This window comes from Anomaloglossus baeobatrachus, chromosome 10 (assembly GCF_048569485.1).
Source record: "Anomaloglossus baeobatrachus isolate aAnoBae1 chromosome 10, aAnoBae1.hap1, whole genome shotgun sequence".
Lineage (NCBI taxonomy): Eukaryota > Metazoa > Chordata > Amphibia > Anura > Aromobatidae > Anomaloglossus > Anomaloglossus baeobatrachus.
The window spans coordinates 70,280,118-70,304,166 of record NC_134362.1 but is presented as its reverse complement, the minus strand read 5'-3'; the positions used below and the strand labels follow the sequence as shown (position 1 = coordinate 70,304,166).

General features: G+C 47.2%; 1 protein-coding gene across 4 annotated transcripts in view; it reads left to right on the top strand.

The window, feature by feature from the left end:
- Positions 1-4,682: 4,682 nt before the first annotated feature.
- Positions 4,683-24,049, top strand: part of LOC142255423 (serine/threonine-protein kinase BRSK2) — a 253,854-nt gene continuing 234,487 nt past the window's right edge. For all 4 annotated transcript variants that reach the window (XM_075327037.1, XM_075327036.1, XM_075327035.1 and 1 more), the window contains exon 1: positions 4,683-5,278. In XM_075327037.1, the coding sequence (XP_075183152.1) occupies positions 5,185-5,278 (94 nt within the window). In that variant the 5' untranslated portion in view covers positions 4,683-5,184. The remainder of the gene's footprint in view (positions 5,279-24,049) is intronic.

The window sequence follows — 24,049 nt, the reverse complement described above, 5'->3', positions numbered from 1 at the left end:
CCCCCTCCAGTGTGGTTTATCACCACCAGTGTTGTGTTCCGTCCAATGCTGTGTACCACTGCCAGTGTTATTTGCCAACCTAGTGATGTCTGTACTCTGCAATTGCTGACCGTGCCACCCAGTGATGTCCATGCCCCGACTAGTGATATATGTGCCACCTAGTGATGTCTGTGTCCCCCTAGGGATGTTCGTGCCCACCTAGGGATGTCTGTGGTCACCTAGGGATGTCTGTGCTCACCTAGGGATGTATGTGCCTCCCTAGGGATGTCTGTGTACCCCCTAGTGATGTCTGTGTACCCCCCTAGTGATGTCTGTGCGCCCCCCTAGTGATGTCTGTGTACCCCACCTAGTGATGTCTGTGTACCCTCCTAGATGTCTGTGTATCCCCCTAGTGATGTCTGTGCGCCCCCCCTAGTGATGTCTGTAAAGTCATTTTTTTAGGGAAACACTTATTTTTCTGAAACAACTTCAAGGGTGCTAACACTTTTGGCCGTGTGTATTTGTGTGTTTGTGTCAGTGTATATATGTATGTATCTACAGCATGTGTGTGTGTGTGTGTGTATATATATATGTATATATATATATATATATATATATATATATATATATATATATATATATTATCCAGAGTTGCCTGGGTTGGTAGCTGTCTCTCTGTCTCTCTCTCCCCCACTGTCCCTCTCTCCCAGCCTCACTCTGTCTCCCTCTCTGTCAGTTTCTTTCCCTGTCTGTCTCTGCCTGTGTGTCTGCCTCTTTCCCTGTCCACCTCTTTCCCTGTCTGCCTCTTTCCCTCTCCCTGTCTGTCTCACTCAGTCTGTCTTATTCCCTGTCTGTCTCTCTCCCTGTCTGCCTCGCTCCCTGTCTGCCTCTCTCTATTTGTCTCTTTCACTGTCTGTCTCTCTCTGTCTCCCCACCGGTATCATAAGCTTCTTATACTAAGAATGTCCTTTGTTCCTATAGCAACCAATCACAGTTCCTATTAATGACCTGTAGCTCCCAGCTCCGTTGACTTTAATGGTGGCAGAATGTTTGGTGAAAAACTAAAGCGTGGGGTTAAATTTTCTCATAAAAACATAGTCTGACAGTCCCTGACTCACATGAGGCATCTGGAAAATTTCGTGATTGTAAATGTGATGGTGCGGATTCCTTTAGCGGACACACATAGATACATACAGCTTTATATATTAGATTATATATATATGCACACACACGTTTTTCCAAGCATGGCGTCAGAAGTGTGGAAGGTTTGAGGGGTGGAGACAGAGCTGGGGTGCAACCTATGCAGAGTCTCAAGGGGGCCCAGAAATTTTGCCAGTATGGGGTCCTGAAATTCCTAGTGGCGGCACTGTGTTTTTGCAGTGGTGTAACTAGAGTCCAATGGGCCCCAGTGTGAAATTTGGACCTGCTCCCACCACTCACACATGTTTTTCACATGTATGGGCCCTTAGCGTTCTAACTTCTACCAAGACTTATGAACTGCCTCCCCTCCCCCTCCTGGTATATATGCCTATCATCCTGGTGAATATGTCCTCATCCTGGTGAATATGTCCTCATCCTGGTATATATGTCCCAATGCTGCAATGCTGGTATATAAGGTCCTCATCCTGGTATGTATGGTCCACGTTGTCTCCATCCTGGTATATATGCCCCCTTCCTGGTATATATGTTTCCATTCTGGGTTACATGGTCCCCAATCCTAGTGGGCATTCATGTCTGTTGTCAATTTTCTGTGGACATTTTTCACATAGGATGTGAACATCCTCACCTTGCACCTCAAATATAGATCTGAAACTTTCTGATGCTGCAATTGGCAATTTTCTGTGTGGGCAATTTTCTGTGTGGGCAATTTTCCGTGTGGGCAATTTTCCGTGTGGGCAATTTTCCGTGTGGGCAACTTTCCATGTGGGCAACTTTCCATGTGGGCAACTTTCCGTGTGGGCAATTTTCCGTGTGGGCAATTTTCCGTGTGGGCAATTTTCCGTGTGGGCAATTTTCCGTGTGGGCAATTTTCCTGTGGGCATTTTTCCTGTGGGCAATTTTCTGGTCACCAAAAGCCACTGGTGTGAACTGGTAACAATCAGAAGTGCACTTCTCACTGGCAAGCAAGAAGCCGGAAGGCAGGGTAGCTGGGTGCTCCTGATAAGTATAGATGGAATATATTTAATTGCTTTGCTTTCTGTATAGTGGAATGATTTGGTAGCACATCCTACCCAGTACATAGCTCCCAAGGGGGAATGTACACCAACAATCCACTGGTCAAAACTGGTAATTATCAGACTGCACTTCCCACTGGCAAGCAAGAAACCGGAAGGCAGGGGAGTAGTGTGCTCTTGGACAGCATAGATGGGACAGTACAGTTATTGCTTTGCTTTGTGTATAGGAGGGATGATTTGGTAGCGCATCTGACCAAGTAATATGGTTGTCAATGGGGAAGGTACACAAACAAGCCACTGGTCTGAACTGGTAATCATCAGAAATGCACTTTCCACTGGCAAGCAAGAAGCTGGAAGGCAGGGGAGCGGGGTACTCTTTACAGCATAGATAGGACAGACCCTTTAATTGCTTTGCTTTGTGTATAGAGTGCATGATTTGGTAGCAGATCTCACCCAGCAGATGGCTGCCAATGGCGAAGGTGCACCAACAAGCTACTGATCCGAACTGGTAATCATCACAAATGCACTTCCCACTGACAAACAAGAAGCCGGATGGCAAAGGGGCAGTGTGCTCCTGAACAGTATAGATGGGATAGCCCCTTTAATTGCTTTGCTTTGTGTATAGGAGGGATGATTTGATAGCGCATCTCACCCAGTAGATGGCTGCCAAGTGGGAAGGTGCACCAACAAGACACTAGTTTGAACTGGTAATTATCAGAAGTGCACGTCCCACTGGTAAGCAAGAAGCTTGAAGTCAGGAAAGTGGTGTGCTCCAGAACAGCGTAGATTGGACAGTTCTGTTACAGCTTTGCTTTGTGTATAGGAGGGATGCTTTAATAGTGCACCTGACCCAGTAGATGGCTGCCAAGGGGGAAGGTGCACCAACAAGTCATCTTGCTTTGGCCAGGAGTATTTACATGCAGTGGTAGGGCAGCAAGCTGAATCTTTGCTCTGGGTGAAATGATCATACACCGGTCTGAACAATTTCAGGTCATTTATCATTTCTATGAACTATCGCTGCATCTCTGGTCCACTGAATAAGCCGTCGGGCACATTGTAATGACCTTCAGTACAGTTCATATAGTTCAATAGCCGGAACAAAACTTAGAAAGCCCCAGATATAACATGGCAATGAACTCCTATGTAATGGCAGAGGGAAAACAGCGGCACAAAGAGGCAGAACGTACCTTAGGGAGGTGTAAGGAACATTTGTATAGATATGTGGCCTCCTTCTACTGAAAAATCAATAAATATGCTTAATGCCATGTCCCCAGCCACAGTACGTAGCGTCCGAATGAATATTTAGGGTGGGATTGTCCTTACTATCAGTCGTTCTGTTACGAATGTAAAGCTTAAGGGGTTATAAATAAAAAGGGACACGCGGCGCCACTCTAAAGGGGGCTTTACACGCAACGACATCGCTAACGAGATGTCGTTGGGGTCACGGAATTCGTGACGCACATCCGGCCTCGTTGCGTGTGAAACGTATGAAAGACCACTAATGATCAAAAACACTCACCTAATCGTTGATCGTTGACACGTCGTTCAAATCCCAAATATCGTTGCTGGTGCAGGACGCAGGTTGTTTGTTGCTCTTGAGGCAGCACACATCGCTACGTGTGACACCCCAGGAACAACGAACAACACCATACCTGCGTCCCCCGGCAACGAGGTGGGTGTGTGTTTGCTTCGGCTGCTGTGTGACGTCGCTATGACGCCGCACAAACCGCCCCCTTAGAAAAGAGGCAGTTTGCAGGACACAACGACGTCGCTAGGAAGGTAAGTATAGTGTGACGGGTCCTAGCGATATTGTGCGTCACGGGCAGCGATTTGCCCGTGACGCACAACCGATGGGGGCGGCTGCGTGTAAAGTGGCCTTAAATGTAGTAATTCAAATCCATAAATGTTGGTTATAAGATGTGCATAAATTGCACTCACCTTATTGCAAGTTGGATCAAACACATAGATCTCTTAGGATCATTCTCCACACATCGATGTTATTTTACCTGAAGAAGGCTATCTTTTTTAAGATTTTTAGCCGAAACGCGTTCAAATATCCTTCATTAGCGAAATAAAACTTCTTCTGTTATAATATATTTGAAGATCAGCGCCACCTTTTTGGATTTGAAGGCTTTTTAAGCATTTTATCGGTCTTTCTGTGTAGGACTGATTATCTTGTGTGCGGAATGAATATCATACATCATTAACTCGTACCCATGTACACAATGAGCGGCATTCATTATTCGTTATACAAAGATAATGGACATTTCCTATTCTGGGTGTTTTAATTTGTTTATTTGCTTTTTTTGTTTTTTTACACTAATTATAATAGAATTTGTACATAAAACACATTAAGATCCAATGTTGCAATCTCAGTCACACATCCCTACACACAAGGTAACCCCCCTCCTCAGTCCAATTAAAATGCATCCTTCTGCCGCCAACCAGAAAACAGCTTTGCATCCGCCAATGGTTGTCTGGATAACATCCCGGCTCCATAGGGCTGCATGTCCCCCCTTCACTCCCCACCTCTAAGCAGTGAGCGTGAGGATTGATCAGCAGGTCCCTGCTGAGCTGCTTGTATGTAACACGGCAGCGTCCACACCATGCTCCCTGCACCTTAACGCTGTCCTCCCTGCCCCCAGCCTGACTCCATCACTACGGCATTATATATTTTCCTTTCGCGTAAAGGGGACGCTGCTTTCTATTCCCTACAGGGGTGTGTTTTTATTATTTTTTTTTTAATTTTCTTTTTGTTTCATTCATCACATCCAGTCACACCGGAGCTCCGCATTCGAGACAGGACGTACGACAAGGAGACGGAGAGAAAAGCAAGTCTTTATTGATGGTGAGGACCGAAAGGATCTCAATTGGGCGTCACAAGAACGGACAGGTTTATCCAGCAAGAGAGGGGGGGGAGAAGAAGCAAAGACAGCCATCCCCCCTCCCTCTCCATCCCCAGCCCTCCTCCCCCCTTTTCTCTTGAGGATTTTCCTTGCATCTGGATCCCAGTGGAAAGAGAGAAGAGAAGATGACCACGGTTGGGAAAGATGGTGGTGGAATACCGCACATGCAGTATGTTGGGCCATACCGGCTTGAGAAGACACTGGGAAAGGGGCAGACAGGTGAGTGCTGCCGGAAACAAAGATGTAGGAGGGGAGGGCTGGGTGGGAGCAATCCATGATTCGGTGGGAGGACCTGTGATCAGAAATGGTCTTCATGGTGAAAGGAGAATAAACCATAAACCAATACAACCCAGCAGGCTGGTTTCCCTAGACATCTGGTGGAGGCTTGTGGGCCTGGATTCTCCAGGGCTGGAGTGGGGTGGAGATGGACAATATTTAATTAGAAGGTATAAAGCAACTTCCAAGAGGTTCTGGCTGAGTAGTAGTGATGGGTGTCAGCGGAGGACAGGCAGCAGCGGTGACACTCCAGCAGCTGACATGTCATCCACTATTCACCAAGTCAGGACAGAGCTCTCCAGAAGTGCACCGTCATTGCACCTCCTAGGTTATCTCCAGCTGGAAACTTTGTGAATGTGACCGCGCAGCCTCCAGTACAGCTGTACCATGTAGTATACCATCAGTTATTGCATGTGCTCAAGGGACCGCTATATATGAACAGTACAGCGTTTCTAGCCATCAAAATATAGAGTGGATTTTGTGCACTTTTTCCTTCTGTGACGTTCTGCGGCTTGTTGTGCGGTGTCCTTAGATTCTGCAGGATGGGATAGGGGTACAGAGCCGGGGAGGGCGCATTATTGCCTTTGTTTGGTGGTGAGCAGGGCTTTCCATCACAGCACAGTGTGAACCTTCTCCAGCCAACGCTCCACGACAACTTTCTTTTCAGTTGTGAATGACATAGGTTCCCAGGCGGCATTGCAGAACAACAACTCCCAGCAGGCGCTGACCACTCACTGCTGACTAACCGTCTTTGACTGAATATAGTCAACCACAAGCGGGATTTATTGTTCCCTGTTATCAACTAATTCCAATTGTGGTTGAGGCTCACTGTAGTTTTCTTCAACCAGATGGGACGACTGGCAGGAGGTCTACAAAAATGCCCGTTCCCATTGGAAAAATGTCTATTCCCAATATCACCATTATCTCTATATTGTCTACACTTGCTGTGTGAACAGTTGGGTATAATCTACTGTTCCCTGTTATCAGCCAATTCCAGTCGCGATGAGACTGACTGTAGTTTTCTTCAACCAGATGGGACGACTGGCAGGAAGTCTACAAAAATACCCGTTCCCATTAGAAAAATGTCTATTCCCAGTATCACCACTATGTCTATATTGTGTACACTTGCTGTGTGAACAGTTGGATAGAATCTATTGTTCTCCGTTATCAACCATTTCCGAGTAACGATGAGGCTTACTAGCTTTCTTCAACCAGATAGGACAACTGGCAGGAGGTCTACAAAAATGCCCGTTCCCTTTGGAAAAATGTCTTTTCCCAGTATCATCACTATGCCTATATTGTCTACACCTGCTGAGTGAACAGTTGCTTAGGATCCATTGTTCCCTGTTATCAACCAATTCCCAGTCGTGATGAGGCTTACTAGCTTTCTTCAACCAGATGGGATGTCTAATAGGAAATGTAGAAAAATGTCTATTCCTAATATCACTGCTAGGTCCATTGCTGGGTTCACTATTAACTGGAATCTATTGTTCCCTGTTATCAGCCAATTCCATCATCTGCGATGATGGTAACTGTAGTGTTCTTCAACCAGATGGGACGACTGGCATGAGGTCTTCAAAATACCTATTCCCATTATAAAAATGTCCATTCCTAATATGAGCACTATGTCTATATTGTCTACGCTTGTTGTGTGAACAGTTGAGTGGAATCTATTGTTCCCTGTTATCAGCCAATTCCAGTTGCGATGAGGCTGACTGTAGTTTTCTTCAACCAGTTGGGACGACTGGCAGGAGGTCTACAAAAATACCCATTCCCATTGGAAAAAGGTCCATTCCCAATATCATCACTATGCCTATATTGTGTACACTTGCTGTGTGAACAGTTGAGTGGAATCTATTGTTCCCTGTTATCAGCCATTTACTGTGTCCTGACAGGGAGTCTAGGGAAATGTCTGCCCCCCATGGTCGCTAATTTCTGTCTTACTTACACATGAAAGTCTGTAAATCCGCAGCGACATATATATATATATATATATATATATATATATATATATATATATATATATATATATATATATATATATATATATATATACAATATATTTATTTATACCTTGTAACAGCGAGCATAGTTATACACTAAACTTTTCTAAAGTGCTGGCAGTGATTGCGGAGTATATAGATCATGGGGGACAGGCGGCTGTTGTGCAATATAGGGATTTTACTAATATTAAGAGCATTTAAACTGTATTATGAGGACGGATAATCCCCTGACTACAGATGTGCAGCGCCGTGTAGACGCCGATCATTGATGCACTGCTGATTACGCCATCAAACAGAGACCGGATTCACTTCTAGTCCGTCCTGTCCTATAGGTAAATGTACTGATCCATGATGCCAGCTCGTAACCTGCTGTATACATCTGTCTGGCAGCGTAAGGGTTAATTCCCATTTTGACAGCGCCGGTAACGTGCATGCCTGCGTGTTACCATCCGTCATACAGGGGAACAATAGCCACAGCTCAGATCCTCAAGGGCTTGGGGAAGGGGGGGATGTGTCGTGTCCAAGGAGGGTTAGGAAATAGATGGATACAGACAGATATTGGTCTTTTTATTTTGTAGAAGGAGAAGCAGGTGCTAAGCCTGACCGGTGTGTAATTAGCCTGGGGAAATTATTCAGCTGAGACTTCCAGCAATGTGAAAATGATCCATATGCCCCCCTTCTGTCAGTGCACACACAAAGGCAGATGACCCACTCCCCCCCACCCCCACAAAGACACACACACAATATGTCAGGACATATCACCCGAGACATATACCTCTCACCTCTGACACCAAACGTGCACAACCCTGAGCGTCTCATCAGACAAAGCTCAGCACATAACCCCAGATATCCAGTCCTGTGCACTGCACACTGGTGAGAAGAATAGTGTGTGCACCAGTGTGCGCGTGTATATACAGTGTATGATGTCTGTAGAGTGCTGTGGAATTAATGGCGCTACAATTAGAAGATATATATACACACATACACGTATCAGATAATGGATACATTCATAGATAGATTTGTACACACTTACTTAGGAATAATGAAAGATATTGAGACGATACATAGATGATTTGTCAATAGAGAGAGCTCAAAATATTGAGCAATAAACTGATGATAGATGCAAAGAGATTCAGAGATAGATAGATGATAGTGAAATTTAGGGCAATAGATAGGTAATAGATTAAAAGATTAAAAGCAATGCATAGATGGATAGAAATACAGAGCAATAAATAGATGGATAGATTCACAGATGGAGAGAGAAAAAATAACTAAAAATATAAAGCCATAGATAGATGACAGATTCATAGCTACATTACTGGATAGATAACAGAATGTTATGGGTTAAAGACTGATAAATAGATGAATTTCTGGATAGATCGATAGATTTACTGTAAGAGAGTTATTGAATGAATGAATGAAGCAAAAAAAAAAAAATCTAAGGTTGCACCAACATCGTCATTATGTGTTACGTTCTTCATGAATTCTTTATGATCCATTTCGTAATGGATCCTATTGACTATAATGGGACTGTCAGGCTTGTATTTTTCTTTTTTACTACACAGACTAGCACAGCAGAAGCATATCTGACCCATAAGCATTAGTAACATGATGGAAAATATCTAATGGAAGTGTAGGCTTCCTGGAGTCCTAGTCTGGCTCTGGCCGGTGTGGAGTGCGGGTCTATTGCATTATGCACAGGAATGGCTCCCTCCACAATCACAAATTTACCTGAGGTGTATTCAATTCTAATAAGATGCTGAATTATTCAGGTTGATCATAAATGTGCAGATGTGTTACCACCACCAGCAGGAAGTGAGACATCTGCCGATCTATGGCTCGCCCCATACATCGCTAGTGGCTTGTCTTACACTTCATACACTATTTTTTCTTAGTTCTATGAAATAGACATTTTCCAATATATCGATTAAACTGTGTTATTTACTATGTGTCTCCAGGGATCCAAATTTCTGGCTATATACCGTAGTTCACACAGCCTAAAATTGTCCATCTACTTGATATAAGATATTGACCACCTTGCCCAATTGCTCCTTGGATCTACATACTTGGAACAGTTGAATCTGTATGTTTTTATTATAGGAGGGCAGGGGTATATATGGTCACCAGACACCTTACGCACTGCTTACTTCTCTAAGAAACAAAGGAACATGGCTGGTTAACATCTGGACTGTCCAGTCCTTCATTGGGCAAGCAGCAAAAACATGAGATTGTTCTTCACTGGGATCCACTAACATCTTCTTGTCTTTGGGGTCTGTCACACACCTTCAGGGATTTTTTTGGGGGGTAGGGGCAAAAATATTTTGGATATACAATTTTACTTTGTTCCTTGCGATAAATGCTGTCACGTACATCATTAATACATACAGAAACCAAGGTAAGGATGTCAGATACCATTGACACAGAGAGTGACTTTGCTTCCCCTCCACTGCAATAACCATCAATTATCAATGTGTATGCCAAATTAATGGGGCATTTGAACTATAAAAATGTATGGCATATCATTCATCTAGTGGGACTAGGACTCCCTTTATAACTAGTATTGAGTTCTTGTCCTCCATTGTGCACATCCCAGCTGAAGGTTGAGTGTAGCAGGAGATTAGAGTCGGCCATGTGGGTACAGAATCTCTAACCCTCAGCTATCTCATGTCTATGTCCAGGTTCAGATCATACACAAATTAAAGAACAACTATACTTTCAAATAACTTTTCAGGAAAAGCTGTCATGTGCGTACATAGGGAATAACACTACCACTGGCCATATATCTTGTATCCTGCATTTTCACCAGTTTTTCCCTCTGTGGGCTCTATTTCTAATTTGTAATTGACTTTGAACTAGTGGATGGACATAAGTTTCTATGATGTCTGTCACACAAAAAGATGTATTTGTGCTCTTTTCCCATTTGACAAAAGCAGCAGAGGCAAAAAGGAAATTATACAGCACTGCTGAGCAGTGTAGCTGTGAATCCACAACCAAGAAAGCAACAGAGGCCTAGAGGAAATTATACAGCACTACTGAGCAGTGTAGCTGTGAATCCACCACCAAGAAAGCAACAGAGGCCTAGAGGAAATTATACAGCACTACTGAGCAGTGTAGCTGTGAATCCACCACCAAGAAAGCAGCAGAGACATACAGGAAATTATACAGCACTGCTGAGCAGTATAGCTGTGAATCCACAACCAAGAAAGCAACAGGGGCCTAGAGGAAATTATACAGCACTACTGAGCAGTGTAGCTGTGAATCCACCACCAAGAAAGCAGCAGAGACATACAGGAAATTATACAGCACTACTGAGCGGTGTAGCTGTGAATCCACCACCAAGAAAGCAGCAGAGATGTACAGAAAATTATACAGCACTACTGAGCGGTGTAGCTGTGAACCCAGTACTGGGAAGAGCTAACTAGAATGTGCACATTCTGTTTTTCTGCCCCTTGCTCTGCTCCTCTCTCCTCCTTCCTGATCCCCGCTCCATAGAATATAGGAGGTGTAAGGCTGTTTTCACACATCCGGTTTTTGCAGTGCGGCTCAATCTGGCTCAAAAACCTATGCAACGGATGCGGCGAAAAAAACAGATCCGTTGCATAAGTTTTTCCATGCGGCCCGTCTGTTTTTTGACGGATGCGGCTTGATACTGAGCATGCACAGTGCAAAAAACCGCATCCGGCGGCCGGATGTGTTCTTTGCCGCAGGATGCTGCATCCGGCGTCCATAGGTTTGCATTGTAAATCGCGCCGCATTGCGTCGGATCCGGTGCGATGCGGTTTTTTCGCCGCACAAAAAAAGTGCCAGGCAACGTTCCATCCGGCGCTGCATGGGCTAAATATGCCGCATCCAGCAAAAACCGGATGCAACGCAAGGCCATGCGGGACAATACGGCGCTAATGCAAGTCTATGCGGAAAAAACACAACCGGCGGCAAAAAATAACGGTTGCGTTTTTTCTGCAAAGCGACGTATTGTGCCACTCAGCAAAAACCGGATGTGTGAAAGCAGCCAAACCTGACACTTCGCTGAACTGGCAGTCCATCTTGGTTGGACCAACACAGATTTGAGATGTTGTTTCAGAATGAATAAGTTTTGGAGGCAGAGAGTTGGGATTGGGAGACGTGGCTCATAAGTGTAGAAAGCATCTTTCTCCATGCTAACACAGGCTCACCACAGCCAAAATCTACCCATATTTGGGGGATCCTTCTAGTTATCCATATACCAATTACGGGCCACATACTTCCCTGCAGCTACCTCTGCTCCTGAAATTAATATGCCATACGGCATAGAATAAAAATATTCACTCGCATGCTATCTATTAACAGTGGAGATAGCTTACGCGACTACAGGTCCTAGCCATTGATACATGACCAAGTGACCACCTCCACTTATTCACCCCCTAATGACTTACGTTCCATCATCTTCGTCCAGCTACATATCAAACCTCTCTTTATCTATTCCTTAGGTATATAATCAAGGTTTAACATTGACATTGCCGATTGGCAGCTTTCTGTGTACCCTGTACATAGGCAGAAAGCTATTAATCATTGGTTGGGGCATGTTTGGACTACCTGGCGGCAGGTTTTCTAGTTCTCTAGTGATAATCACCTACTGATGAAACTGATTTTATAAAAACTACCGTAAGTGGCCCAGTAAGTGATACATCGCTGGAATCATGGTCACTGTCTCTACATTCTGTTGCTCTGGTGACAGATTCCCTTTTAAAATCTGCTCAGTGACTATACATAAGATCATGTCGCAGTAATTCTACTAGCAAAACTACAAAATATCCTAAATCTGAGCTCAGTATGCAGGTATCACTTACAGCGACATTCCCCGTGTCATCAGCAGCTGCGATAGTCGCAGGATTTCAGACTTTTGTCCTTGTATTATGTTATTTTAGGAATGACCTCCAGGAAACATTCACACCTGTGCACATATCCATTACCTTGCTCTACCTTTGTCTACATATTCTCTAAGGCCCCCTGATTATATCCACTTCTGGTCTGCAGATGTTCATTCCCATTAACCATAGCAGAGAACAGCTTGCTCTCTAGCAGACTTTCCATTGCCACCTATTCTTCGGGGCTCGTTCAGACAAATGTATGAAATGTCCGCGTGTTGTACGTGTGCAAAACTGATAGCGTACGTACAGCACACTGACAATGCAAGTGGTAGTTCACATGATCGTTTTTACGCACGAACTGATGGTCTACGTGTAAAAAATAAAGAACACGGCAGCATGCCCTACTTTGATCTATATTCTGGGCCAGACTCTCCCATTATAAATCAATGATTCCGTAAAACAAAAACCACCCCAAAAAACAAAAGACCATATAGAGAAAAACATTGTTAAAAAATAACTTTTATTAGTATTAATAAAATCAATTAGTTAACACTCTCAAATATTAAAATTGTATGTATAAAGGGTACCTGGGATAAGGAGTCAAAAAATGGCCAACTGACCCTAATTAGCCCTAGCGTACTGTTGTGCTACTTAACGCAGGGGTCGGCACCCTAGATTTTGACTTGGCACCCCATGCCACAAAGGCTCACTAAAGCTCGCGGCCAGTGTAGTGGCAGCGAGCGGGATTAGTGGACCCAATGGACCACAGGGGGGACTCCGGCTTACCCTTTAGTGGGAGGGGCTTAACTAAGCGCCCACTACAAGGACCGGGACTGTGGCAGCTGACCCCCAGGACAGGTGACGGACTCAGGTACAAGCAGGCTGGGCAGGTGGGTACAGAAAGGAATGGTGGACACGTCAGGGGCACACAGGTATGGGAAGGCAGGTATTGGGACGGGGACGGCCAAGAGGACAGAAGCTCAGCACCTGACAACTAGCCAAGTAGCAGGCTGACTGATTAACTAGAGGCATTGCACAGGCACCTCCCCTAATGGGAGGGGGCCTTAAATACACTCTGCCTCTCAGCCATAGGCTTAGAGGCATTTCCTGGAAATAGCATGCCAGCCCTTTTAAGAGAAGGGCCAGTGTGCACGCGTCTTAGGTGTAGATCCGGAAACCCTGTACAGCATGTACAGGGCCCGAGAGGGGATGGAGACAGTAGCACACGTGGATGGCCTGGGGAGTGCAGGGTAGGACATGACCAGGCTGGGCTGGTGAGTAAGTTGGTGTCTCTGCAGAGACGCTGGAGCTAGACTCACCCTGGGACACCCTATTATCACCTTACTCATACAGATGTACAATTGTATCAAACCAATGCTTCTTACTGTACACACAATGGCTCAGTGGCAGGTGATATTAAGAAAATAAGTTAATAAAAGGGGTTGTCCACTACTAGGACAACCCCTTCTGACTCCTTCGTGGTGCCGCAGCTCATGTGGGGTTGGGACGTCACGCGAGTCCCGCGTCCAATCAGTGCCGGCTTCCCTCTCCCCACCTTTCAGCCAAACAAGTTAATCAGCAGGAAGTAAGTGCTACAGCTGCGCTCACTTCCTGTTATTAGCTTGTTTGGTTCGAAGGTGGGGAGAACGAAAGCACTGATTGGACGCAGGGGTTGCGTGACGTCCCAACCCCACATGAGCCCCACACTGTGAATGTGGACACTGCTGAAAGGGCTCAGGTATGGGAGGGGAGTATAGGCTTCATTATTTTACCAAGGAGAAACGTGGAATCAGAAGGGGTTTTCCTAGTAGTGGACAACCCCTTTAAAGTGCCTGAATAGTTAATACTGATAAATTGGAGATGTGTATGTCACCTTATAACACAATTATCCCATAAAGCCATCCACAAGAAAAATGGTAAAGATATGGTAGTATATAATAATACTCATCTCAATAGAGTCTTCAGTATTAGAAACTGTTATTGTCCTCTCTAATGTTGGGTACTCGTCCTGACGCGTTTTCATGCTTTATTGTGGTCACTGAACCAATTGTTGCACTGTCAGTGTTTCTCCATGTATCCTGTACTCTACCTCTATGGGTCTTCTTATGAACCCCAAGGATATGACGCGAAACGTGTCGTAGCAATTACCAAAAATTGTATTTGGCCTTTATTAAATTATTCTTCTAAGAAACAATGCCATATGGATGGATAAAATGAAAACACAAATTGCATATGGATTTAGAAGAATGGACCCTGGTGGTGTACAGGTCACAATACGGATGGAAATTTGTTAGTTTTTTCTGCATACACTCGTGTGAACATGGCCTTAGAGTGCGTGCCCACGATCAGTGTTTTGGATGCCGGGTGTTTTATGCTGCGTCCAAAACGCTGTGTTGTACAGTACAACCAGAATGGATGGGATTTCTAGAAATCCCATTCCCACTGTGCGTGTGTGGCCTGCTGCGAAAACTGACCTGCGCTGTGGCTTTCCGAGGCCACAGTATGTCAATTCTTTTCTGCGGAGTCGCAAGCATCCTCCGTAGGGAGAACACAAGCGAGAGACCGCAGCACCCCGAACCCAAGTTGTGGGCATGGGTGGAAGAGACTCACGGCCCCGCATTTCAGGACCTACCGCATCCAGGACGCAGCGGGTCCTGATTGTGGGCGCGTATCTTTTAGAATGGACCATGTAGGAAACGTTACACCATGTGTAGCCATCCACAGATAATATCAATGGGGGTTTCTATAGTTGGACCCTTAGTGATTAGTTGATATTTGTGCTGACTTTTTTTTTTTTTGCGGAGGGTTTTACCAATTGGAACAAGGCGTTTCTGGTGATTTAGGACCACGCTGGTCTTTTTTTATTTATGTTTAATCTCCCGTTGTTCTACCTTGGGCACTTTTGCACCCAACCCGAATATTAAAATGAATCCTGTAAGGCTACGGTTCTTGGCAAAATATTCACATTTTTTTTGCAACCATTTATTCTGATATTGATGCAATTTTTCATGAATATTGCATTGATGTTTTACGCTAAACCGGTAACTGTATAAATGTGTTTCTTCTGCCTTTTGTAGTGTGACAATTGTGTGGCTAGGGAGCTCACACCCGGTAATAAAGACGACTTTCCTCCCACTAATTATATATAAGAAGCTCTGTATTTCCTTATTAAGGCTTGATTGCAGATTCGGTTGTACTATATTATTTTGGTAATTAAAATGCTCCGCCTGTAGTTGATGCATTGTGGATCCCGTTACTCTGAGAATATGGAAAATCGCTGCTCATTTGGGGAACTAAACTACACACAATAATATATTTTTTGGGGCCTATTTTCGGTCCCCAATGTTTTCAATCATCTAATTTTTTTATTGCAGTAAAAGCTTGTTTATCAGAATCAGGCAGCGCAGAGAAATAAGCGCTGGCATCATCTCAAATGTCAAATTTTAACATGTTTATTTCCTCTCACGTATTAATACTCGTGTATATATTTCACCCAGACGAAGCAGAAGAAATTCTGTTGACATTAGTAGAAAAAGCTGATTACTTCCACTATGGTGGGGACGCTCACATTTACATTTTTGCCCCCAGGCCACTTTTCCCTTTTCTGTCCCTATACCTCCATGGTCTTTGTAGCTCTTTGTGGTCGCAGACCCCTGCTGTATCCCATCTGTAGTAAATCAATGCACTAAATTGGCTCAGCTTTTAATGGGGCTGCATTTGCAGAAATAAGAAAGTATTGATACCAAGTGGGCGAGGTAGCACCTACTCTGATGATCCAAGCCTGAGTCTACCTGGACATGGAAAAACCCTTGTAAGGCAAGGCTAGGTTCGCACACTGCGTCTTTTTGACGCTGCGTTTTTGTGCGTTTTTGGCCGCTAAAAACGCACAAAAACGCACCTGCGTCGAAAAAACGCATGCGTTTTTGCTGCGATTTGGTGCGTTTTTGGCTGCGTTTTGCTGCGTTTTTCAAATGCATTGCATGGGCGGAAAACGCAGAAAAACGCAGGAAAGAACTGACATGTCCATTTTTTTTTTTTAACTCAAAAACGCAGGTAAAAAAAACAGATGTGTGCGGACAGCAAAAATGAAAACTCATAGACTTTGCTGGGGAAGCAAAGTCCTGCAGTTTTGAGGCCAAAAACGCACCCGAAAAACGCGTAAAAACGCCGCGAAAAACGCACTGTGCGCACATAGCCTAAGTACACACATTAAGCAAGGTTGCCAAGTTGAATTTTTTTTTTTTTTTTATGGACAGCTTGAAAAAAAAATCACGGACGGACAACATTTTTTTTTCCTGGACACATTGGAGAACTATAATCATTATGATTTTAAGTGATCCAAGTCTACAGCCCATAAATCCTATATGAAGACATCAGCTGCAATCACTGTAACCTGTAAAAGCTTAGAAAAAAAAATCACTGACGCATCAGGGTTTTTATTATGGACAAGGTAAAAAAAGGGACCTATTTTTACGGACTGAAGTAGATGTAGAAACTTGGCACTCAAGATCGATGTGAATAGTGGTTTTTATTGTGAAAAACGTGTAGGTCCAGCACAAGCACAGACGTTTTGGTCAAAGACCCTTGACGCATCTATAAGGGATAAGCAGGTTAACAGGTTCTACCCCCCCATACCATATTTACTTAAATAAAGACGATAACTACGACTTTATTGCAAGGAATGGCCACAGCTTTTATTTAACTGTATATATGTATACCAAACTCGTGGCTCAACATGCCACCCATTGTTAAACATAACCTTTATACATATATACCCTTATAACCAAAACCACCGATAGATCCATCCGAGAGGGAAACAACCATCATTCTTAACCCCCCGGCCGTAACCTCCAAACCGGCCCAGAGGACCACCTCGGCCGTGACCAACCGGCCCAAGGTGAGGGGTAATAACGTTCCATCGTTAATTACCCCCACCCAGAACCTGCAGGACCTCCGCCTGCAAGTTCCCATCCACTCCGAAGCCACTCCCCTTGAGCGACTTCGTACCAACAAACCGACTGTCGGTACTCCCAACCTCTCAGACGGACCTATCCCCCTGCCACAGACCGGCCAAGTGACAACCTTACTTGGCCCGGGCCCCCCACACCCCAAGTGCTTGCTCCAGGCCATCCCTCAAACCCAGCATCCATAAATCCAGACCCACATCGGTCAGGTGAACCCCATCTCCCCTTAGGAACTGTTCCGTGGACTCCTCCAATTCTCTATGCCGCACCACCAAACCACCATTCCGTGCCACAAACCTGCCAATTGCCCGGTTCAGCTTACTCCGAGCCCTATTAATACGGTCCACCGACCTACCAAAACGACACTGCGTCCGAGCTATGATGTCCGACCAAACGATCACAATGCCCGGGAACGCCCTCCACAAATGTAACAGGTCCAACTTTATGTCCCTTTTTAATTCCCTTGCCGACCTTACTCCCAAATCATTCCCACCCACGTGTAAAATTAACACATCCGGGTCACGATCCATACGGCTATAATAAGCCACCTCTGGGCGCACCCTACCCCAGGTCATGCCCCGAATTCCCAGCCACTTTACTCGGGCCTCCGTCACCGACACTCCAAGCTGCCGACCATCGTGACGCACATCCGCCCGCAACGCTCCCCAATACACGTAGGAGTGCCCGAGGATCCACACAAGGCATGGCCCTACAAAATATAAACACCACGAATAAAACAGCAACCGCCAAGAAAATTGTCACATACCAGCATCAAAACACAAAACAGGAATTCCCCCACCCCCGAATCCTCATCTGACCAAATGAGGCCTAATGTACAAGCGAAACCTGGAAGACTCCCACCTCCCAATCCGCCGGATACAATCCTCACTCAAACCCCACCTGGCGGCTTCCGTTGCCGCCCCAATCCGGAAGGAGTGAGACCCGTATTCACTTGGCTCCTCCCCCACCCGAGCTAAGGCCATCTTCAGCACCGCAATGAATTGGTAACGCGACAAGGCCAATCCGTCCGCATGCCGCAGGAAAACGCCAGGGTAACCTCCGCGCACCTTTAAAAACTCCGAAACCTGTGCCACCGGGCACAGTTGGTGTCCCGGTAACGCAAACAACACCACTAAGCGCCCCCGCCCCCTCTGATCCGTCTTCGAAAAACGAAGCCGACATTCCACTCTATCCTCCCCCAGCATTACATCCTCCATCATCAAACCACCCATTGCTTGCTTAGTCGGGCTGACCAATTCACCAATGCGAAAGGCCCCAAAAAACGCCAATACAAAAGCTACCGAAAACAACCCCCTCTCAAAAGGAGACGAACACAATTCCCCCAAACATCCCACTAAACGCCCCAACAAAGGCAATGACACCGGCCGCCTCATGTCACGCGACTGGGCCCCTTTCCGAAAACCCTTCATTGCCTGCCGCACCAGAAAATCCTTAGTCGCATCCCGGATCCCTTGCATCTGAAACAGGAAGGCCAATGCCGCCAGCTTGCCACCCATCACCGAAACGGACCGACCTGCCGAAAAATCCCCACTAATTAACATCAGGACCCCCAACACTCGGTCTTTGTAACCCGACTCCACGAAGTCCCTTCTTTCCAACTCTGCCCATTCCTTCCACACCGCCTGATATCGGCACCAAGTAGCCTCAGACACCGATCTCCTAATCCCCTCAAAAGCTACACCGATGCCAGGTCCCACAGCCCGTCCGGGCAAGGTTCTCCATCCGCGTCCGCTCCCGGCACCAGCTTCCTGAACCTGCAAAACTGAAACCGTGATAGCGCGTCAGCCACCTCGTTTCGAATCCCTGGCACGTGCCGAGCCACCACGCAAATGTTCAACTCCAAACAACGCAACACCAAGTGCCTTAAATACCCCACAACCGGCGGGGATCTTGCCGACAGCGCATTGATGGAATGCACCACCGCCATGTTGTCACAATGCATGCAAACCCTTCTTCCGGAAAAAACGGGGCCCCATAACTCCACTGCTACAATTATGGGAAACAATTCCAGCAGCGCCAAATTCCTCACCAGACCTGCTTCCACCCAAAGCTTTGGCCATTTTCCAACACACCAGTGCGTCTGAAAAATTGCCCCAAAACCTGTCGCTCCAGCCGCATCAGTATACAACTCCAACTGGCTATTGGACAAAGCCTTGCTCATCCAAAGAGTCCGACCGTTGTACCGGTCCAAGAACTTCTCCCAAACCAACAAATCCCCCTTCATCACTTTTGTCACTCTGACAAAGTGATTTGGAGCTCTTACCCCCGCGGTTGCACTTGCCAGCCTCCTATTAAATATCCGCCCCATCGGCATGATGCGACAAGCGAAATTCAATTTCCCGAGCACTGACTGCAAGTCCCGCAACCGCACCTTCTTGGCCTGATACAAAAACCGCACCGACGCCTTCAAATCCAGAAGCTTCCCCTCAGGCAATCGGCATTCCATTGCCAGTGTATCAATTTCAATACCTAAAAAACATAGAGAAGTCACCGGCCCTTCTGTTTTTTCTTTTGCCAACGGAATACCCAGGCTCCGCGCAATCCGCTCTAACGTAAACAACAACAAGGAGCAAACCGAAGAGCCCGCCGGACCCACGCAAAAGAAGTCATCCAAATAGTGAATCACTGAATGGACCCCTGCCACGTCTTTGAGTACCCATTCCACAAAGGTACTAAATGCCTCAAAATGTGCACACGAAATGGAACAGCCCATCGGCAGGCAGCGATCCACATAGTATTCCCCATCCCACATACACCCTAAGAGATGAAGACTCTCTGGATGCACCGGAAGTAAACGAAAAGCCGCTTCCACATCCGCCTTTGCCATTAGGGCCCCCCGCCCGGCAGCCCTTACCAGCTCCAATGCCTTATCAAAGGATACATAAGAAACCGCCGACAACTCTGGTGATATCCCATCATTCACCGACAATCCCGCCGGATAAGATAAATGATGGATAAGCCGAAATTTGTTCGGCTCCTTCTTAGGCACCACCCCAAGGGGGGAAATCCTTAAATTGGAGAATGGCGGGTCCTGGAATGGACCCGCCATCCTCCCCAACTCCACCTCCTTTTGCAGCTTTTCCTTCACCACCGCTGGATGTTCTTTTGCGGACCTCAAATTCCCCGGGCGAAACACCGGCGCCTCAGATTCAAATGGAATCCGAAAACCTTCCGTAAAACCACGTGCCAACAATTCCGCCGCTCTAACATCCGGGTACCTATTTAGATAGGGAAGCATCGCCTCTACCCTCACTGGCGTCCTCCCTTTTTCCAGACCCCTCCCCTGCCTTTCCTTTTCCTTTCTTAAAGCACCTTGCCAGGGAGTGAGAACCTCCACATCCGGAACACTCATGTTTGAAACGACATGAGGCCCCGAACTTACACTGGCCCTCGTTATATTGCCAACAAGCCCCCTTTTTCTGTCCAGCTGGGGACCCGCCGCTCGCACCCGGGCTCCCGGCACCACCTCGAAAGGGCTGAGCCGGAGCCGTCATTAGCCGCATCCACAAAGAAATATCTTTGTGTCCCCACTGAACACCAGGCCGCATAGCCTTCCGTTGCCTGAACTGCTCGTCATATCTTAACCACCCTAATCCGCCGTATACTCTATACGCCTCCCCTATCGCGTCCATATTACCAAATAGAGCGGAACAATGCTCCGGCTCCTTTTCCCCGATCACACTGGCTAAGATCGCAAAGGCCTGCAGCCAATTGGTAAACGTCCTCGGGATCAACCTATACCTTCGTTTTTCCTCGTCCTCCTTCTCCTTTTTTGTATCACTGGGCTTCACCTTATCCAAATTAAACTTCTCCAGGGGAAGCAGGGAAAAAATTTCCACATACTCCCCTTTCCAAATCTTGTCCCTCACTTCCTTTTTTAAATGAACCCCCAACTGACCTTCAAAACACACATAAATTTCACTCCGCGCCCTATCATCCAACCGCACAACCTCATCCTCTTTCTCTTTCTCTTTTTCCGCCTCTTTACTCGCACCCACGTCAGCCGCCCCACCGGCCGCCTGTCCCGCACCTACCGCCGAGGTAGTGTCCCGCGCCGCAACCTCACGCACCGGCGCCTCTGTCTGCACCACCTCCGAGGGGGCCACTCACGCCCCACCGGAGCCCCAGGCCCATTCCGACTACCCCGTTCCGCTGACAACCCCTGCAACACCCCCAAAAGCTGCCCCCAAAACTCCGGGCCCGGTAGACCAGATTGACCGACCGCACTCGCCCCTTGCGCAACATTTCCCGCGGAGGAACCCCCTCCCCCGCCCGCACTACCCACAGCATTAAACATTTCTGTCGCTCGCTCACCAGGCTGCCGTTGCACCGCCGTCGGCACAGCCGTGCCCCGATCATCCTGCTGTCGCTCCGTCCGACCTGTCGCTGCCATCGATTCTTCATCCCCTCCGGAGTCCGAACTGCCGCTGCCGGCCACAGGGGGGACCAGCGAGGGGACAGCCCTCACCTGGCGGCCGTCGACCCCCACGGTCACCGCACCCCGCTCCTCCGGACGCCTCCTGCTGGACCTCAGTCTCTTGGCACGACGTGGCGCCGTACCGCCGTCCATCCCTGCTGGCCTCCGGTATCCTTGCTGCGCCGCTGCTGCGTCCTCCCTGCTCATTGGGCTCCCTCCCTGCCGACTGCGGGATCGCCGTCCCGCCTCTGACAAACGCCGGGAACCCCCCCCAGCACGATCCTCGCCGGAGGGGACCGTAATCCGGGACCGCACCATGCCCGCCGGGCCACCGCACTCTTCTCCCGCTCGTCTCTGCCCGCCGCCGCACTCCACCTCCACTACCCGTCCTGAGTCGCTCCCCTGGCGTCTGCAGGGAGTCTCCACCGCCAATCCGATACGCTGGGCTCCACCCCCGGCCCGCACATCACCGGGGGTTGCCGCTACTCCGCTCCGGGACCTTGCAGGCCGCGGACCGGAAGTAGGCCTCGCAGAAGCTCCGCCCACCTCCGACCCGCGGGATCTCCGTCGAGGATTCCTCCCGGCAGCCGGCAGCTCCACTACAGCAGACGCGGGGCTCCCTCGTGCCGGAGGGTCCCCGAAGGGGCTCCTTGATCTCCTTCTCCCCCCTCCACTGGGGGAGTAGCGCACCGGCGGCCGTGACCGCCGAGCACGTAGAACAGGCCCGGGCGCAGGAGCAGCAGGAATCACCGCTCCAGCACCGCAAACCGCCGCCAGCTGATCCCGCAGTACGTCAGCACCCAGGACCTCAGCAGCCCCACGCACTAAATCCATTAAAGCGGCCAGGTCAGCCATCGCAGTAGGCTGCAGCACAGACGTCCTGGGGCACAAAGTTCAAGCGACGAAAGGGGAGGTAACACACTTTACATTCTCTTTATACCTCAAACTACGCCCCCACCCCTTCCTTGCTCTCCACCAATCCCCCCTCCAGTACCATCCACCAATCCCATGCCCCCATCTATCTCTCTCATCCCCAACCAAACCTTTTAACTCCTTACTACCCTGCACCCTCCCGATCGTCATGGGCCTGCTCACCCCTATGGGGCTCACTGCCCTTCTTATCATTGTGCGTGCAGAGTGTCCTCAGAAAGTATAGCAACTTGGCAAACAGCGTAGCTGGGTATGACGCGGTGTCCACCGCTGTCTATGTGGCAACCATGTCATACCCAACTACGCTGTTTGCCATGTTGCTATACTTTCTGAGGAGCCTCTGCACGCACACTGATGAAGGTTTTTGACCAAAATGTCTGTGCTTGTGCTGGTCCTATAAGTTCTTCACAATAAAAACAACTATTCACATTGATCTTGAGTGCCAAGTTTCTACATCTAGTTGAGACGATTTTGGACCCTACTTGAGCACCACCCAGAAGTGTCGTGTGTATCAACTCAATATTTTTAGGAACTGTCCTGGAATTTCTGGACAGTTAGCAACCCTGACATTGAGTATTTGGAGAGTTTTTTTTACCTCATTATTTGTAGGATAAAACCAGGAGTGAAACAAACAGAGAAAAAGCATAATAGAAACACGGGCACCACTTCTGTATTTATCACCCACTCCTGGTTTTGGCTTACATATACTGAGGTAAAAACCTCACCAAATGCTCAATATCTGCACAAGGCCTTATATGAAAAGGATTCATGGCATTAAACTTTTAAGGCCACGTGCACACATTGAGTATTGAGTTTTTTACCTTAGTATTTATAAGCCAAAAGCAGGAGTGGACAAAAAATACAGAAGTGGTGCCCGTGTTTCTATTCTACTTTTCCTGATTGTCCCACTCCTGCTTTTGGCTTTCAAATAAAAAACTTAACAAATGCTCACCATCTGCACAAGGCCTATGAAAAGGATTCATGGCATCGAACCCTTAGGCCATGTGCGCACGTTGCGTAATTTCATGTGTTTACGCTGAATATTGCACTGCAACGTAAACGCATGCGTCCTGCATCTCCAGCACAATCTATGAAGATTGTGCATGATCCATGCACACGTTGCGTTTGAGAGCGCAGCGATTTGCATGCTGAAATTTTGATCCAAATCACTGCGCTCAAAAAAGCAACGTCACTTAGTTTGTGCGCTTTGGATGCTGCTCCCACTCTGTCTATGAGAGAGGCTGCATCCAGAGCGCATGAAATCGGCATCTATTCTGCAGACACACTGCATCCATTACGCAGTGTTTCTGCAGCGATTTGAAGCGCACATGCACTGCCAAATCGCTGCAGATTTTTCAGCATGGACATGACACAACGTGCGCACATAGCCTTAAGACCACGTATACACGTTGAGTATTAGGTAACTTTTTTTACCTCAGTATTTATAAGATAAAACCAGGAGTGGAACAATCAGAGGAAACGTATAATAGAAACACGGGCACCACTGCTGTATTTATCACCCAATCCTGGTT